Source organism: Periophthalmus magnuspinnatus, chromosome 21, assembly GCF_009829125.3.
Source record: "Periophthalmus magnuspinnatus isolate fPerMag1 chromosome 21, fPerMag1.2.pri, whole genome shotgun sequence".
Classification (NCBI taxonomy): domain Eukaryota; kingdom Metazoa; phylum Chordata; class Actinopteri; order Gobiiformes; family Gobiidae; genus Periophthalmus; species Periophthalmus magnuspinnatus.
In genome coordinates, this window is record NC_047146.1 from 18,951,355 (window position 1) to 18,971,338 (window position 19,984).

At 38.0% G+C, this 19,984-nt stretch overlaps 1 protein-coding gene across 1 annotated transcript; it reads right to left on the reverse strand.

Annotated features, from left to right (window-relative positions):
* Positions 1–1,195: 1,195 nt before the first annotated feature.
* LOC117389795 (nucleoporin NUP35-like) lies at positions 1,196–18,348 on the reverse strand. Its single transcript, XM_033987521.2, has 9 exons — positions 18,284–18,348; positions 14,989–15,147; positions 11,721–11,875; positions 8,100–8,145; positions 5,741–5,849; positions 5,257–5,326; positions 2,499–2,627; positions 1,776–1,910; positions 1,196–1,419 (listed from the first exon to the last, which is right to left on the reverse strand). The coding sequence occupies exons 1-9, from the start codon at positions 18,294–18,296 to the stop codon at positions 1,342–1,344; spliced, it is 894 nt and encodes a 297-aa protein (XP_033843412.1). The 5' UTR covers positions 18,297–18,348; the 3' UTR covers positions 1,196–1,341.
* Between the last annotated feature and the right edge of the window lie 1,636 nt (positions 18,349–19,984).

Below are 19,984 nucleotides of genomic sequence, written 5' to 3' on the forward strand. Positions count from 1 at the left end.
ATCCACAAGCAGAGAGGGCTTTCTTCACGTGTTGTTCCTCCTTCACTTTTCCCTCTGCGTTTGTGGGTACGGATAATTGTTTGTGCTGCAGTTGATGGTGTAAATCAAACAGCAGGTATTGGTCAGTGTGTGGGTTTCCTGAAAACTTCTACCTGGAGACCCCGATCCGCTCATATTGTTACTGCACAATCTAAGGCGGCCAAGTTTGTTCTCCTTGGCCTCTTCCCGTGTGATCTTGATGTTTGAATCCACAGCAATCTGTACTGTGGCAAGACACATTTTGCTCAAATACAGGGCCTTAAAATCTCAGCACAATTTAAGAACATGAAGCTATATTTTGAGCTGTTTTCTATTGAACTAAATAACAATAGGTTATGAAAGTTATGCAATCAAACCATTCTTTTGGTTAAGGTTAAGAAAAGAAAGGGAATAGGAAATTGCGATTACTTGCAAATGCCAACAAGAATAGTCCTGACGTTTGTTTCCTGCTGATTTTACACACAAAAATGGCAAAGATCACGGCTATCTACAGAACCAAAATGAGGACAGTTGAAATCAGAAGTTTACAGTTATTAGCATTACCGTGACAGCAAAACTGCTCTCTGGTCTCTGAAAGTTGTGAAAAGCTAACAAACTCATTATGTGATTAATCAGGATGCTCAGAATGCATAAGGTAAGTGAGGAATAACTTTTGCTCACTGGAAACTGGCAGTTTTTCTTGTTTTTTGGCCATAAAAATCAGGTAAAGCGCCTTTACGAACAGATACTACCATAGATTTCTGGCCTACCTAAACATTGCAAATTAACAGCCAAATTCCAACATTATTTTGCGATTTTTAAAAAGTAAACTGTACTATACTGTAAAACATGATGGATTCTGGGAGAGAAAGGGAGTTTCCTCATCACATTTAACACACAAAACCTGCATATATCTCTCAAATGGAAAACACTCTGTTCCACCTTGTGATGTCATGTGGCAATACAGGAAGTGCTTCACTCTTTTTAAACTCCATACACCTTCACTAGAATTATTTGGATAGTTTCAACCCTGGAATTGCCAATCTGTATTAAACAAAAGGTAAAAGATAGCAGTTAACCTGGAAGCTACACCTACCTTTAAACAGAATCATAATCGCAATTATTCTTCACAACTTGTTCAGCCTTAACATGTTTAAATAGAGAATGTGCCAGAGTTAGTTCATAGAGCTTTATTGAGACAAAGATTTAGAAAAGTAATAAAAGAATAGCACACACACACACACTCTCTCACACACACACACAGACACACCCCCTCTCTCTGTCACACACACACACACAGACACACACACACGGTCGCCATGGTCACCAGCCAAACAAGTATTCCATGGCCTTAGACACAAAGCTGTCGTCTTTCCTGGGGGTCTGTCTGTCGGCCACAACCTGCACACAAACAATCTTTATTATATATTACATCTCATTACATACAACTGTCCCTGCTCACTGGGTATGAAGCTAGAATACACTCAACCAATAAAAATAAATTCCTCCTGGCCCCTCCCTCCTGTCACTGTTAGCCAGTCACAGCCATACCTTTACCTCTTAAGTGATATAGATAATGAACTATCGTTGCCTCTTTCCGCTTTTCTAGATATTATTTTAAAAGACCCTGATGGTGGCAAGTTTGCTATAATACGTTTTAGAGGTTGAAAGGAGCCGTATTTAAGATTTTAAAAATTGTATCAACATTGCCCATCTGTGTCCCCAGATATGAGGTAAACATGTTCTAGCTCACAGACCTGGTAGTCGCTGGCCGAGGCACGCCGGGCTGCACTCAGAGGCCTGATGGCGGAGCGGGGGGTGGAGGGCAGTGCAGAAGAGGAGAAGAAGGAGGAGGAGAGGGGGGAGGAGACATCCACGCTGTCCATAACACTCTGCACACAACACACAGGAGGGGCAACAATGAAATAAATAAAGTGTTCTAGTATTTGGCAAGAAATAGTCTTTTAAAAGGAACGGGACCTGATTTTTACAGTCTTAAAGAGGGGGTATTTTACTTCTGTGGAGTTCTAACTGCTAATACATTACATATTTACCAAGTTACCTTTTATTTTTGGAAAATCTAAATTCACCGGAAACAACGTATTAACATGTTTTCTAAATTTTAGAAAGTCAGGTGACTTACCAGTTGAGATTATATATATATATAATATAATGCATACTTTTAGGCTTGATATATTGTACAAACACGTTCCAAACTTTAAATGTGGAATTTTCCGTAAATTGGTCCCATCAACACAACTGTGGTAATCCTGACACCCTGCACACATGTCTGAAGTCCACCTGTCTGTCTGAAGTCTACTTGTCTGTTTTTTATAAGATGTAAGAAAATCATATCAAAAATCGAGATCAATATGGGGATTTTTTTTTTCCTATATCGCCCAACCCTAATTTTGAAAATACCAAGATATTTCGGTTATTGTTACATTCCTAGTACATACTGCTGAAGTTTTGACACTCGCCTTGTCTATACAGGGCTTGACTCCCACCATGATGGCGTCTCCGAACACCTTCCCATCTTTGGACAGAGCTTTCCGTGCCTGTAACTTCGACTGGTACTGCAGGTGCATCCAATTCCCGGGAGTTGCCATCTAAACAAACAGACACACACAGTCAGGAGCAGGGGTCAGGAGCTTGGCCAGACGAGACCACACACTTTTACTATATATAATACTTTTTTTCTGTGTGAACTCCGCACACCCGACTGGGCGACAGGTGCGTAGGAGGTGAAGCACTTGTCTAAAAATTAAAGAAAAACTCCCGCACACTGTCTCACTCTTGATGCAATTTTATTCCATACAACGTTTCGGTCGCTCTGATACCGCTCTGATACCTGAAGAAGGTCAGAGCGACCGAAACGTTGTATGGAATAAAATTGCATCAAGAGTGAGACAGTGTGCGGGAGTTTTTCTTTAATTTTTATATATAATACTTTGCCATCAGATTTTTTATACATTTGACAACCAATCAATACCAGGCCAGTCACAATAACAAATTTTGCAGTACGATATATTGCTGAAGAAAATAAACTATAAAATGATATTACAAATTTATTCCACTGACACAATCCAAAAGTAGAATTGTCCTCAAAAAACAACTTCTAAATTAATAATATGGTTAAAAATACGAACTGCAATAAATACATAGAATTAAACACTTCAGTAGTTTAATCAGTAATAAATTACATAAAGGTTCCTCACTAGTACAAAGAAAAAGTACCACAATAAATACTGACCCCTAAAATGTATTGTTCCATCTAACATACACTACCACCCAAAAGTTTGGACACACCTCTCATTCAGTGTTTTCCCCATTTATTTTGACTACTTTCTGCATTTTTATACATACAGAAGACATCAAATATATGAAGCACGATATATGGAATTAAGTCCAAACTTCTGACTGGTAGTGTATGTTTAAACAACACCAGTCAAAAGTTTGGACACACACCAATGTTGAGGAAGGTGCACTTAGCAATGCTATCAATCAAACCTGTTGTTAACGTTAGTATGAGCGACCCCTGGGAATGAAGGTGCCTGAATTATTAGTTATTTATGTTCATATCTTGATTTAGGGACAGAACAGGTTAATAATACCAGGATTATGTAGAGCGGGCCAATATGAACATTTAAAGACCAAAATGACCAGCCAGACAGCAGCAGAGAGGGGCAATGTTTTTCAATATAAATTGAAATGGAGCCAGAGTTGATGGAGCTGGAAGAGCACCCATGCTCACTTCCATTTGGAACACAGTGTCTAGCAGGTTAGCCGTGTCCATTTATATATACAGTCTTTGGTTTCAGACCAGGAAGGTGAACATAAGATGGTATCATATTGTTTTCAATGGCCAGTGCTCATTGCTCCAAAAATAATTTTCTCTTCTGCATTACTTCCTCAGTACAGGCCGGAGAAAAGCTAGAGCGAGTTCAGAGCTAAACCTTACAAAGCTATTTTTTTGGCGCTTTGAGGTTTTACATTTTTTAAATGTTCATGTTGTGAATATAGAGCATTCACGGCTTTGAATTCTTAAAAAATGTATTGTACTTGTGGGAGAACACTTTCTGGGCCCAATCTCCTGAGAGCTGCAGTACCTACGTTGTGGCCACTAGTCAATCTTGCCCCGGGATAGATGGGGAATGTCTTATCCAGTTTTCATTACAGATCCATGTTTCTTTCTGTATTTGAACACAGATTCCTCTGACCCAGGGGTGGGCAAACTTTTTGACATACAGGCCATGTGTTCTAAAATTTGACAGAGGGGCCAGGCCAGGATATATGTATACATTACTGTACATTAGAGATTTGGCCTGTAACATGTAGCAAAGCATGAATATGCAAGGCTCATTGTACAAATTGTTTTCCAAATACATTAATTAAATTAATAATTAAGTGAAAGGGTAGCAGTTAACTTGAAAACTACCACTTTGTCTACATCTCCAAAAATCAAAATGCTCTGTTCCTCCTTGTGACAAACTAATAAGGATTACTCAATGAATGAAACAAAACACAAGTCAAGGTGGGTTTCTGAGAAGGTAACAGCTCACCGGAGTCAATTGTGAGTAATATAGGACGTTTAAGATTAAGTTTACAATATAATAGATGGATTCTGTTCATTGAGCACATTGTAAACAGGATGCATTTTACCAATCATATCAATTGTTTTTAAATGTGCTGCAGTAAAGCAGTGAGTTTTATTTAGCACATTTGCTCTATTTAAATGCTTTTTCTGTGACAGGGATTAGTTTAGCTAGAGGTAGGAAATAATATTGACACTATAAAAGCACATCTACTACAGAGTAGCTTCTCTGTAGACTCTTATAAGAGAAACTGCCGCCCACATACCTCTGTGCTCTGTAGGGACACAGTGTGGAATTTAGAACAGTTCATCTGCAAGTTCTGCACTAAAGCTGCTTTTTGGCAGTTTGTATCCGCGATCTTGTCCTTTCGGTCATTACCCCTAAACTACAGGCTAAGCAGCTTTTACACAGAAGAGACCCAGGGAGGGCATCTGACAGAAAGGGGCATTTCAGAATGTGTTTGTAGAGGTCTAAACTACAGGTACAAGAGTTTTCCTATAAAATGAAAATTCTATTAGCTAAATAATTGCACTAACTCAAATTGTGATTTTGGTTCAATTGTGTATTTCTCTTCCAATGTGCACTGTATGAAAATGGACATTCTCATTCATTATAAAAGAATATTGTCATGTAGAGAACTGACCGAGTGTCTGAGGATGTTGCCGTACTGAGCGAACTGCAGCAGGATGTAAGAAGCTGATGCCGGAGGGAACCTGGAGAAATATAGCACACAGCATGGGTCAAGAGACAGAGGCGTACAGCAACTAAAGTGTCTAGACCAAAAAAACCAGACCTGGAGTTGTGTTTTGTTTCATTCACACATGTCTGAGTAATCCTGCATTATTGGGCTGTCTACATCTCCAAAGTTCAAAATGTTCTGTTCCACTGTGTGATGTGATCTAGTTGTAGTGTTTAAGTTAACAGCTAACTTTTACCTTTAGAGATTCGCAATTCCAGGGCTGAAATCATTCAAATGATTTTAGTTAAGGTGTATGGACTATAAAAATGGCCTGTTTTCTGCTTGAGAGAAGACCTCAGCCTAAACATGAAATGAAACAAAACACAACTCCAGGCATTTGATGAGGAAACATAGGGAGGGGCTCGTGAGGTGCACAGGGGGTACAGACCCAAAAACTGTGACCCAGGTCTGGTCCAGTTGGTCCTCAGAGGTCAGTGTCTCCCCCTGGCTGTAGAAAGGGTCCACCTGAGCGGGGGACATGCACAGCTGTTGCACTCCTATAACACACAGTGTCACACACACATTCATTACTTGAAGACGGATCCTAGCCTTAACCACAGTCACTACTTGTCTAACCTTAATCTAAACCCAACCAACTTTAAGAATTTTTCAGCTAATATCTGAACATGAAACCATGTTGTTGATCTAATAAAGAATTTAGAACATTATTTTGGTCTCCATAAAAGAGGCAGGTCCCTTTGATGGGAGCGTGTGAAGAGGGAAGTCTATACAGTGTGATAAATACTCGCCAGGCTTAGTGTGTCAAAGCAACAGCACCTTCAACACTGGCTATGTTCACATGCACACTAACATATTGAAATGCCATGTAATCAGATGCATCGGATGAGAGTAACTGGATTTCTTTCTGATTGGTGACACTTGTGCAGGTTTTGACAATTGTGCATAAATGAAATGGAAAATGTTGAAGATGGAAAGAATCTTTTTTTTTTAGAAAGAGTCTTTTTAAAATTCACTGTACTTTGTCTTCCGAATACAAGTTACTCTATCCACTGATAAATAATAGTAAATCTGATGAAATCCACTGGTTAACTGCCATGTCACCAGAGGCCAGTATTTCAAACATAATCCGTCAGGATTAACCCAGGTAGATTGGATTTGAATCAGAATTTAGTAGAGTAGAGTATCAGTATATCAAACTGGATTTGTCCCACAATATTCAAATACAGATTTGTAAATACAATCCTGCCTTTGATCTTGATTTTTTGCCCTTTTGGGCATTTCAAAACTTTAGAGCCAAATCTGGATATTGTATATCCTGAAAATCAGGATCATAGTAATCCCAAAGGCGGATTTGAGACTGATCCAAGGTTTTAACATCTCCATTTCTCACAGCTCTTCTCACCGAGTTTGGACATTCTGGTCAGAATCTGCATTTTATAGACAATATAAGAACTTTTATTTATCTAAATTAAATTGAATCAAAACTGTTTTAAAAAAGTGTAATTATTTAACTTCTTTTGTACATTTCATTTATAATTCAAATTGATTTGACTTTTTGTTCAAGTGGCACCTTTGGCACCTTATAAGAAATGTAACGCAGAAGTCAAATTACTGTGTTTAATATAATCTGAGTATTTGGACAAGGTTTCTCTTGGTTGAACGAGAAAAATCTTTCACTGGTGACATCAACAAATGTAAGTCAATACCACGGCCGCATGAATAGATTCTTGGATTCTGAAAATGTTTTGTCATGAGGTCATTAATCATTATGACATAGGATATTATTATCAAAACCTGACAGTTCTCAGATCAAATGTTCTCTAGATGAGAAACTTGAGCAATAAATGCAAGTTTACATTTCTTGTACTTTTTTGTGGTCATTAATATTAGTGTAACTTGATATTTTGAGAGACCAGTTCTACATAAAATATTAAATACAATAGTTCCATTTTTAATAATACAAATCTGCAGCCTCCTCGTTTCAGTGACATCCTCCACATCACTTCCTGTTTCAGATCAATTATGATCCGGACACAAAGTTTTGAAATACTGGCTCCTGGTGTTTTGGATGAATTAGATTTCACTTGTGCTGCAAACACTCACCAGAAATCAGATCTAATTATGGGTCTGATTGCTCTAGTGACCTGATTTTGATTGGCCATGTGAATGTACCAACTGATTTTTAAACAAGTTTGTTTTAACTAAAAATATGAATTTTAGATATCCAATTCAATTTAAGTCTAGCTTTAATTTTTGTTTTGAGTTGAAAAAGGTAAACAACCAAAGTCCTTTATTCAAAACAATCAAAAGGATGTGCGGCCATAAAGGCAAAAAAAAAAAAAAAAAAAAAAAAAAAATTGATTCAATTTGAATTTTTTTTTTTTCCAACAACAAAATTAAAATGGTTTTCAATCAGGGCCATTTAACACAAACAGCCAAATGTGTTCCTCCAAAGTCTGCTCCAGACCATCTGCTTTTACTGACAGATGATTGGCTTTAGACGTCTCCATTAAAAAAGCCAAAGGTCATCACTGATCATGAGAAATCACTGAATCTCGACTCAAATTCAACTAATGGCACAGCTTTAAGATGGGTCTGTGCCTACCAGGGCTTCCATCTACACAACCTGAGGCAAATGTGTGTGTGTGCGGCAAATGGGTGTGGGTGTGTGTGTGTGTGTGTGTGGGGCAAATGGGGGTGTGGGGGTGTGTGTGTGTGTGTGTGTGTGTGGGGCAAATGTGTATGTGTGTGTGGGGCAAATGTGTATGTGTGTGTGTGGGGCGTACCTGCTCCAGGAGTAGAGGCCAGCCGTGCTGACATGGGGGACTGCATCTTCAGGAAAGACAGTACAACACGGCGTTAGTGTAAACAAAACGCTCTAAAAAGGGCCTATTTACTAAGACAAGCGCTAAATTACAGTGCAGTGCAAACTGAAAAATTGCATGTGCTATTTCTGGGCATGTTGCACATGATTTACCATTAGAAACTGCCCCTCTCATTCCTACTGCAATTTAATATGTAAATGAGAGTTTAGCATTTGAGCAAAAGAATTGTGCCATATTTGCCCTGGACACACATGGACAGGCCTAAAGAATATGAGGACTTTGCTATGGCACAAACAGGCACAGCACTGAGCACATGAATCAATTACTTCATTCATTCAATAGAATTAAAACTAGCTGCAATTTCCCCATTAAAAAAAACCCAAAATCATCAGCTTTACAGCGTGCTCACTGTAGATGAAATTGAAACCAGAAGTTTACAGAGGCTTTATACAAAGACACATGCACTTTTTTTCTCACTGTCGCAGACATGAAATCAGACTAAATTTAGGATTAGGACACCTGAGGAAGGTCAGAGAAACCGAAACTTTGTCTCATTCTGGCTTCACTTTTATTAGTACAGTGTGTCGGAGTGTTAAAACCTTTCATATTTTGCTATATGTGAATTAGCAGGAGAATAAAGGACATCAACAAAGGCCACGCACATTCCCTGGCCATTTGGTACAGTGCTGCACAGGAGGAGATCGGTGCTCGGCAACCCTCCCCGTACACCGTGGGGACCCATTTTTCTGGACAGGACAGCTATTGGGATGCTTGTCTCTTGTGTCTTATGAGGGACAGGGCCAAAGTTTCACAGGTGAAGTGTGGCTTTTTATAATACCACAGCGGCCTTCAAAACAGTGTAATTAATAGGCTATTTTAACTTTGTGAATTAGCATGTATAGACTTGTGCACTTCTACTTTACAACATTTTAATGCATGGGTGTAGAAACTGGACCAGTCTATCCTACGCAGATAATTTACACCTGTCTTTTGAATATGTTAAATTTCCACAAAGTTTTTACACTTGTCTTCTTGATAAATTAAGCAGCACCCACTAAACAACTTCATCATGCATTTTGGACAAACTTTGCCCCGTTTTGTCTATTAATTTAATCCCATCTGCTCTGTGTCCATAAAGCACGTATAAGAGATGCTAATCTCAACTGCGTCCACTTTTTAGCGTATCCAATGCACAAACACTTAGTAAATATACTCCTAAAACTTTTGTCCAGTTGACAGAATTTTATTTTCTGTTTTGTTTTTTTTATTTGGTTCCTTGCTGTATGACTGACCACAGACACTCAGGTCAACATGCGCACAAATTTATTTTATTTATTTATTTATCTTTATTTATACAGGGGGGACCCAATGAGAGCACTTGGGCTCTCTTTTTTATGAGTGCCCTGTTTAAAATACAACACAAACCGAAAAAACAATCAAAACAAATAAGTCCATAAAAAACATCAATAACAAGTGCAGGTGTGTGTATAAAAGTTTGTTATCAGATTATTAAATTGCAATTGTGTCACCAACGTGTCCAGTTTTGCTTTTCCTTGGAGCATATTCCATTTTTGTGAACAGCCAAAAGCCCTCTTTCCCATCTCAGTTCTGGTGTGGCTCGTCCTTAGCCTTATGCAGTCATGTGATCTGGTGTTAAATGTTCCGGTATCAATAATTAACAAGCAGGTGAGGTATTCTGGCAGTTTTTGAAGTAGTCCCTTATAGATAAACTTAATGCAGTGCTGTTCTCTTCTAACAGACAGTGATGGCCAACCCACTTTTTCATAGAGCGTACAGTGATGAGTTTCAAATCCATCACCTGTAACAAAGCGAAGGGCGGAGTGAAATAGTGGATCCAATGGTTTCAAAGCAGAGGCTGAAGTCTGCATATACACCACATCCCCATAATCCAGTACAGATAGGAAGGTTGCTTGCACTATTTCTTTTCTGTAACTCATTGGGATACAATATTTGTTTCTGTAATAAAATGATAATTTAGATTTTAAACTGTTACATAATTCTGAGATATGTTTTTTAAAGGACAACTTTTCATCAAGCCAAAACCCAAGATATTTATAAGTGTCGACTCTTTCAATGGATGTACCATTTAGTGTGTAAAGGTTTGTAGCTTGCATGTTACTGAAATGTTTTTTAGAAAAAATCATATACTTAGTTTTACTTGCATTCAAAAACAGCTTAAGATTTATGAGGGAGTTTTGGATTTCATTAAAATCTTGCTGCAGTTTTAAAAGTGCCTGATCAGCAGAAGGAGCAGTTGCATACAAAACAGCATCATCTGCATATAAATGTATGTGGCTTTCTTTTAAATTGTGACCAATAGAATTAATAAAAATAGTAAAAAGTAGGGGGCCCAAAATTGAGCCTTGGGGCACTCCTTTACTTAAAGTTAAAAAATCTGATTTAAAACCATCGGCTACTACTGCCGTCAATGACGGCAAATGCAGTCAATGACTTTTGTTTCCCAAACCTTATTTAGACACATGAGTTTACTCAGAGTAGCTGTGGATGTAATAGCAAGACATTTGTATCACCATTTCAGTTTTATAAAGGTTGAGGTACATTTTATTGTTCTTGAAGGGAAATTGGTCCTCTGCATTTGACCCATCCTTCAGTACCGCTAGGGTATTCTGTCAGGGGCAGTGGAACTATCTCCAGATCTTGGGCCAGGACTACCTTAGCTGGAGGATTTGACCTGGAAGCAAACCACTCAAACTCCACACAGAAAGGCCCAGGTGACCCTAGAGTTGAACTTGCTGGACAGTACAGTTAAACTATACTGTCCTGCATCTAAAGCACTTAACTCTGATAAACAGAAAATGAGTGTTACCGTGTTAGCTGTTGTCTGTGATGGCAAAACTCTGTACAGGTAGATGCAGACAGCACAGAGTGGACTTATTTTGAACTCAGGAGTTACTTATACAATATATATGTACTGGGGCAAGACACATTTTGTTCAAATATAAATACAGACCTTTAAATAGGTCCGATATGCATCTCATGGTACAATATTTATTGCAATATTTTGTGAAGGCTAACAAAATTGTGAATACACTACTTTTCCTTTTGAAATGCCTTGACAAGCCTTTGGTTCTGTCATAATCCAAAGAACTAAGATTTATAAGGGTTTAATAACAGTTATTTCTTCATGCAGTCTGCACAAAAATAATCTTTTTAGCTATTGCTGTACCAAAACAATAAATTTAAGCAAACAGACTTGTCATTTGATATCCTGTGATGACTGACAATATTATTGTGAGACATTTGACGATACGATATCACAATATTTAGGTTAATGTTATATCCCTTCGAATTGTTGCAGCCCTACTTATGAGTTTACTTTTTTATGCTTAGACTTAAAAACAATACTTCTCCCTCCCAAGGGCCCTGTACCTTTCACAACACCTGAGTGCGCAGAACACACCTTTCCCTTTAAAGCCTTTGTTTACTGGCCCCTCGGCTCCTCCCCTCCGAGACCTGTCCTCTTGACTCTTTTTGTTCACTGCCCCCTGTCCTGACTGGGATGGTCACACTATGAGGCGCTTGGAAGCTGTGATGAAGTACCTGTCTATGAGGGGCCGCGGGGGTGCCGGTGCCAGCTCCAGCCAGCTCAGCGTAGATGCTCCGAACAGGAGGGGCCCCGCTCTTGTCCTTGTGCGTGGGGACAACGGGCTGAGGGACCGTGCTCCCAGGGCCAACCGCGACCGAGGACGCCAGCACTGAGAAGGGGAGAGAGAGGGAGTTGGAGGCTTTAAAGGTTGGCAATTTGAACTGCACTCCTGGTGTTGTAAAAAAGGTATTAAAATCACAACTGAACCAGTGCCTTAACCTACACAGAGAGGACACATACAAGCTGGTAGGGTTGTGTCAAAGCTAGTGTCAAAGACCGATATATGTGTCACATTTGAACAGGTAATTAGAAAGGTCTTTAGCAGAACAAGAATAAGACCACAAGAATAAGAAAACAACTGTTCATTTGTGTTGAAAATTACAGATAATAATAATAAAATTAAATTAGATCTATAGTGATTTTCAAGAAAACCAAAGCGCTGTAGTGCATTTTTCATCCACTCTACTATTGTAGTCCCAGCTGCTCTGGAGCTGGCTTTTTGGTTGGTGGACAACACATGTATATGGACAGGCTCAGAACTTCCAGAAGTCACTCACTGAGCTGCAAAAGCTGCTGTGAATGTAACCATTTGTATCCTGTTTTTTCAGCATTAAACATTGTTTGCAGTGTTTTTTTTATGAACTAGTGGATACAAAGGTAGAGAAGGACTTTGATTAGTGACTGATGCCCTCTACTGGCTAATAAGTCGAATGCACTGGTGAGGAGAGGGGGGAAAAACTGAAGAAAACACCAGGCAAGGGAGGAATGTTTTTTTAGTATTAACTTTATTTTTATTTTATTTTATTTATTTGACTGGGACAATGCATATTGATGAACAGACATGATTCAACATGAATGTAAATACACCAGATTATAGCCAAAGGCTAATTTCCATCTGTTGTCCCAGGGGCTGGGGTCACAAAAGGGTCAAGTTAAAAATTGCACACTACATTACATTCACTGCACAGTTCTCATGGTTGCACATTCCACAAAATTGCACATTCCATTCATTGCACATTACACTCATTGCACATTTCCCATCACCATACAAAATACTGGAAACTGGCAAGTATTCAAAAGTTATACAAGATTAGATGTATTTAAATAGTCTGTCTCTTCTAGGTCTATGAACTATACTCCTAAAAGCTATTTCTTTTCAAAAGAGACAAAAAAAAAGCTAAATTGAAATTCAACACTGGTCAATAAGATGGAAAGAATTCATTACTTGTTTTGCCATGTTGCTTATCCTTACGTTTGCAGGTGGTTTAATAGATGAAAGTAGCAATATAATTCCAAATATTACTACTGGCCAGTTGTCAAGGGTCGGATTTTCAGAGTTCCGACTTGTAAATTCTAACTGGAACATCCATCTTTCTCGGAGATCTCTGCAGTTATAAATGCGCTGTTAAGCTCTGTTAAACTAATAAATACACAAGTAATGACAAGCAAAGCAGAAATTCACTCTCAAAGACTCACAAAATTGTACGTCCCCTCCTTAAATGTATCATGCTTTTGTATATTTATGGAAAATTGTCATGTGGGAGAATGGATGACATGAGAATTCCACAGAATCTTACAGCAAACTGTAGGAGAGTTTGATTGGGCCAGGGAAAAAGCGCTAAAATACTCAAACATGCATGGATGACATTTAAAACTTCTTCAGGCATGTTTTGATGAACATATACAATGTTATAACCAGTGTCGGGAGTAACGGCGTTAAAGTATAACGGCGTTACTAACTGCGTTATTTTTTCAGTAACGGAGTAATGTAACTAATTACTTTTCCTAGCGTCGTAACGCCGTTACCGTTACTGACAATAAAATGTAGCATGTTACTTTTAATTGAGTTCACTCTGCTCTTCATCAGAGTCTCTCAGCCGAGGAGCTGCTGTTGTGTTTCTTTGGTGAAAGAGGAGGCTGGGGTGAGATAAAAGGCTCGTTTGAGATGAGGCGGGCGCAGATACGACGCCGTCAATTGGTGCGCGGTGCATGCCGGTTAGTTTTGTGTCCAAGATGCCACCGACATGCTCTGACGTGTGCGCCGGTAACGGGAAGTTTTTGAGCGAGGCGAGCGCAGCAGCTCTCCACAGACTGCGGCCACCTGCATGGACTACAAACGCGTAATGCATGATGGGAAATGTTGTCCTGTCCACACGGGCGTCGACAGCTGATTGGGTCCGAGTTGTGTTTTGATCAGAAATGTGACTGTGTTCTCTCCAAAGAGGAACAGGCTCAGATCAGAGGTGATTAATATTTGAATACTGGACAGAGAATTACAGTGCGTGGCCAGAGAAGCTTAAAGGTTTTGTCTTATTTTACATGATTTACATTTGAATGCCTTAGTTTTGCAAAACATGGTAATGAATCTTTTCAGTATTTTACTGAAAGCACTTTATTGTTATTGTTTATTTTAATGAAGAAAATACTTGAAGTTCAGTTGTCTGAAACTGTGTGATATGTTGATTTATTTGCACTTCAAATGAAATGTTTAATATTTTTTAAATTTTTGATACATTCTATAATTTACTTGAAAACAAATGCAATATAATTGCAATCTGTTAAAGTGAAATAAATGTTAAAGGTTCACATCTGTTGTGTTTTTATTGTTTTAACATAATAAGTAACGTGGAGTAAAGTAACGCAGAGTAGTTACTTTGCCTAGTAACTAGTTACTTTGCCTAGTAACTAGTTACTTTGCCTAGTAACTAGTTACTTTGCCTAGTAACTAGTTACTTTGCCTAGTAACTAGTTACTTTGCCTAGTAACTAGTTACTTTGCCTAGTAACTAGTTACTTTGCCTAGTAACTAGTTACTTTGCCTAGTAACTAGTTACTTTGCCTAGTAACTAGTTACTTTGCCTAGTAACTAGTTACTTCTCCCAAAAGTAACTGAGTTACTAACTCAGTTACTTTTTAGGAGAAGTAACTTGTAACTATAACTAATTACATTTTTGAAGTAAGATGCCCAACACTGGTTATAACATGGTAAAATGGTAAAAAACAAAACAAATTTTGTATAAAGTTACTGTATTTTTTAAATTTAGGTTCATTTGATCGAGACAAATAGGCTTCATGAGCCAATGTCAGACAGTAGTAATGTAGTCGTAATGCACTTATATAAAATACAACAAGGAGTAAATTACAGTATAACTTGCATGTTCTGAAAACCTGTGTGGTGGAGGCAGGTGTACTTCCAATACATTAATGAGGTCTGTGAGCGCACCTTGTGATTGGTCCAGGAGGGGTGTGCCGAAGCCAAAGGGGCGGGGCTGTGGGCTGGAGGGTGCGGGGAGATCGCCCATGAGGAACCCGGGCAGGAACTGTGCTCCAGATGCAGGTTTGGGGGATGTGGGAGATCCCAGCGTCATCGGCTCGCTGCCCACTGCAACACAACACAACACTTAGGACTTATTTAGCAGAAGTGGAGAGCACTTAGTTACATGTCCTTGAGTAAGATTTTAAAGAAACTGTACTTTATTTAGAAGCATACTTTTAGTCCTAATTAAGTCATATTTTTATATTTTGTATTAAGTAACAGCAATCTTGAGTAATATAGTTTAACAGTACTCTTACAAGAGTAAAAGTTGTGATTACTCTTCCCACTGAGAGTAAGTCTACATGTGACAAAGCATTTTAAAAACAGAGAGAGATCTGAGGCACTCTGACTTACAATAAATGATAAATAATAAATAATTACAATAAATAAACGATTTGGTCTTTTTTTCAGCAGAGGTAGATTTTTAAAAAGCCACCAGGTGGCCTTAAATATAATATCATAGTCCTCCCCATTAGAAAAAACACACAAAGCCACAAAACATTACAATGGAATAATCACCACAGAGAGAAGACCTACGTGAAAAACAGTTACGACTAGCAGCTATATAAATCTAGAAAATGCTTTTTATAAATAACCGTGTAAATACATAAAATACATTCAAATAATAGCTGTACATATACTAAAAAGACACCTTATGGAGGAGATGGATTTCTTAGAGGAAGACATAAAAGTCAGTATCTTCATTAAGACCTGGAAACTTGGTTGCTTGCAGGGTTTCCTTTGACACAAAGTTTTTAACCTGTCCCCGTCCCTCATAGTTCTAGGGATGACCTCCAAGACCATCACTTTAAGACGGCTGATGTTATTTTTCAGCCACCGAATGGCATCCCTTTCCCCTGCTGTTAGGTTGGGGGTGTCCTCCTGTTGGAATTCAAGCATCCAAGCATGCATTAGCAAATAAGTATATGCGCATAGATATGCACACAGATGGTCATGTAGTAGACATAACTACAAGTAACCAGCAAGTGCTGTTTATTTAGCTGTTTTTTTAAATGTGTCAGCATGTCCTCTTTGCCTACATAAAGGACTTTTATTCTAAGTCATAGTGCCTCGAATGTCTCTCTATTTTTGTCTACCATTACTCACTCCCCGATCCTCAAAGAGCACCTGTGGTACATTTTGTTTGACCCAGTGATGCACTCACCCTTCATGTTCTTTTTTGTGACAAAAGCTTTTTGTTGAAAAAATTAAATGATAGATTTGACTGATTATGACCTAGAATGTCTCATAGTGTTTGAACTTTCATTCTTACAAAGCTGTTCAGTAGTGATTTGAAGGATAAATAACAGTTACACTACACAACTGGATCTCTGGTGTAGTAAGTTAACTGTGTTTTGAGTAGGCCTGATAACAAATTTTGAAATACGATATATCACTACACATAAATACTGCGATAAACAACAATACTGAAACTACTTTCTGCCACTGACAGACTTAAATCAAAGCAGTAAACCATATTTAAATAGACAGTATCATTAAAAACACATAAGCTGCAACACATAAATAGCAGAATGAACCATTAATTAGCCACTTTTGCAAAGAAAATGTGCACAAGATAAATATTGAGCTCCAAAATATATTGTTCCAGCTTTCATACATTGAACAATAAGTCGACATAGTAATTATCATGACAGGCCTAGTTTTAAGGGAGCAAGTGCCATTTTACGTCCCTACACTGGTATCCATCAATATCGAGTAATATAGGAATTGCAAAATCCTGGAACAGTGCATCCCAAGCATTTATAATTGTATGTTTGTTTATTTAATAGGAGATTATGATCTACTTTTTGTTGCTGATGGAGATATATGGCAAACTCCAGAATGATACAGTACAAATTCTGTTCATTCTGATGACAAAGCATTTTGAAAGGGTCTATTAAAGGTAACTTTATTGATATTAAAAAGCTACTGTCCTCCAAAACACACTGAGACATGATTTAAATGTTTTACCATTTGACACTTCCAAATAATTTCCCTCATCTGCAATATCAATGATGTCTGAATCCGGTCTGAACCTGAGTGTTTTCAGATCAGAACCAGGACTAAACTAGGACTATTCCAGGACTAACTCAGACTGAACTAGAAGCATTATCCGACTGAGCCTGGGCCTATGCAGGTCTAAACCGACAACTAGGACTATTCTAGACAAGACAAAGATAAAGACATTTCCCCAGCGTCTACTTGTAATGAGCACACGGGACATTCTAAAAGCACCAAGACACAAACAAAGTGCTCTAGCCTGAATCACATCCAGCCTCTTCAGTGAAGACTCAGCAGCAGACGCATAGGTAACACATCCACACTCATCAGCTCCTCAATCCCTCCCTACAAGACATCTCATAATGTTCAAAACCTTTTGACACTTCACAATAATATTATCCATATGACATTTTCAAGTCAATCTGGTATCAAAATGCACAACTGGGAAATGAAAACTGTCCACATCCTCTAGTTTGGATTGATATAATTTCAAGTTACATTGTTTATTGCTTTTCTATGTAAAAAACAACATTCTCAGTCTAATCCACTGAGAATCTAAAACCCTAGTCTCTTCCCCATAACTCCACCTGTTTGATTTCTTGAAGCTTGTCAACTCTAAATCCCAAATTCCTACCCTTTTTCCAACAATGCACCATCATCAGAAAATATGATCCTACCTAAACTAGGACTATTCCAGGACTAACCCAGACTAAACTAGAACCATTATCTGACTGAACAAGGATCTATGCAGGACTAAACTGACAAAACTAGGACTATTCCAGGCAGGACTATAACATGTGTCAAGAGGGGCTGGATCTGTATTAAAACAGTTTAAAACTAGGTCTGAACAAGAACTTTACACACACACGTGGTTTACCCAGGTCTAAACAAGGACTTTATCAGAAGTAAACCAACGTTAAAAAAAAGGACTAACCTAGTCCTAATCCTGGCTCAAGCCACCGGGAATTCCCTGACTAAACTTGGCCCAAACCATGTCTAAATCCCAGGACTAAAGTTGGGCTAAACCAGGACATAACCAGGACTCCCCAAACCAGTGCGTATTTGGTGCGTATTTGGTGTTTATGAGCGCTCCTCTGACGCACAGTGGACAGTGGTCACGTCCCTTACACCCGTGTCTCTCAGATGTGTGCTGAATGCGTGATAAAGACGTGATTTAGCCGGGTAGAGACAGAGGACTCACCTGCTAGCTCCATGTCCGCGACTTTCAAACACCGGAAGCAGCGCGTGTGCCGCTGGTTCTTCTTCTTCTGTGAATTTTATCGGCGGCTTACATCCAGCAAGGTGTATTACCGCCCCCTTGTGCCACTAATAAAATAAAAAATAAAAAATAAAAAATAAAAAATAAAAAATAAAAAATGAAAAATAAAAAATAAAAAATAAAAAATAAAAAATAAAAAATAAAAAATAAAAAATAAAAAATAAAAAATAAAAAAATAAAAATAAAAAATAAAAAACAAAAAATAATAAATAATAAATAAATAAATCCTCACATACAGTCCTGGTTCTATTAGTTTTAAAATCAATAAGTTCTTGTTCTTGCTGATGCATATGTTGGAACAGCCTTTCCCTCTCATTTGAATATTATTTTAATATATGTCACAATACATTAAAATATGTTCTAGCGTCTCTACCATACTTTATATGTATTGTATTACAAATGACACTTTCCCCCCTTTGCTAATAGAGTTCATACTTTCTAAAGCAGATACAGAATCACTGCACACAATGACATTCTTATTCCTACTTACCCTAATCAGCTCTAAAGTCACATAAATAGCATATAGCTCCACTGTTACACACTTTCATTTATGTCAGTTTGTTTTCCTTGTGTTTGCAGATGTCGATGGTTCTCTCCATTGGTCCCTCCTCTCCTCTTAAACTGCATCAATTTCACTTTATAAATAGAAGCAACAACAAATACAATACTGCCACACAATATTCAACTGGGTAACATTTCTTTTTACAGAATACCCTTATTTTTCCACGTCCATACACTTTTACCATCTTAAAGTTCTTATCTGTAATCAGACCCGAACCAGAGTCTGATCTGAGCCTAAACCTCACGTCTCTGTGCGCTGATGTTGACAAGCACAATTCATTTCATAAAATCATTCTTTTTACTTATACTTGCATTTATTTCCAGCTACTTTGTGGAGGAACACTTTTCAAACACAGTGATTCTGGACAGAAAAGTGTTTTTTTTGGGTTTGCTCCAGACCCAGAGACTCTCAGTGAGGTCAGTTTCTAATTTAATTTTTAGGATTTATGATTAAAATGATTCAGCTTGTAAAAATGAGATTAAATTTAGATTTTAAAATGACTGTATTATATTAAAAAATGTAAACGTCTGTTGATTATTGCAGTTTGTGTCTTGCAGCTTAAAAACAGTCAACAAATTGATCGTGTTGATAAAAAATGGGTAAGAAAAAACACTAAAATAACCTAATTTTATGTGTTCAGTTATTTAATATGAGCTGTGTTCAGTTATTTAATATGGGCTGTCTCCTGAAATATGAACACAGCCCATATTAAATAACTGAACACATAAACTGAGGTCATTTAATATGGGCTGTGTTCATATTTCAGGAGACAAACCTGTCGTTCTCCACAATTTACTCTAAATAAATCAGTGCAGAACCTGAAGCCTGCGTTTGTTAAAATCTACGGCCACTACCGACCAAGTAACAACTCCACCGTAAGTTTTTATTGTATTATTTTTATTGTAACGTGTCTTTTCATGTGGTCCACAGGTGTCCAAGCAGAGACAGAGCGCACAAAATCAACTTGAGACACAACTTACAACTTAAATTACACACAGTTTTCAGATGCATTGTCTTTGGTAGTTTTCCAAGTGCCCCTGATTTTGGTTTTAAAAACACAA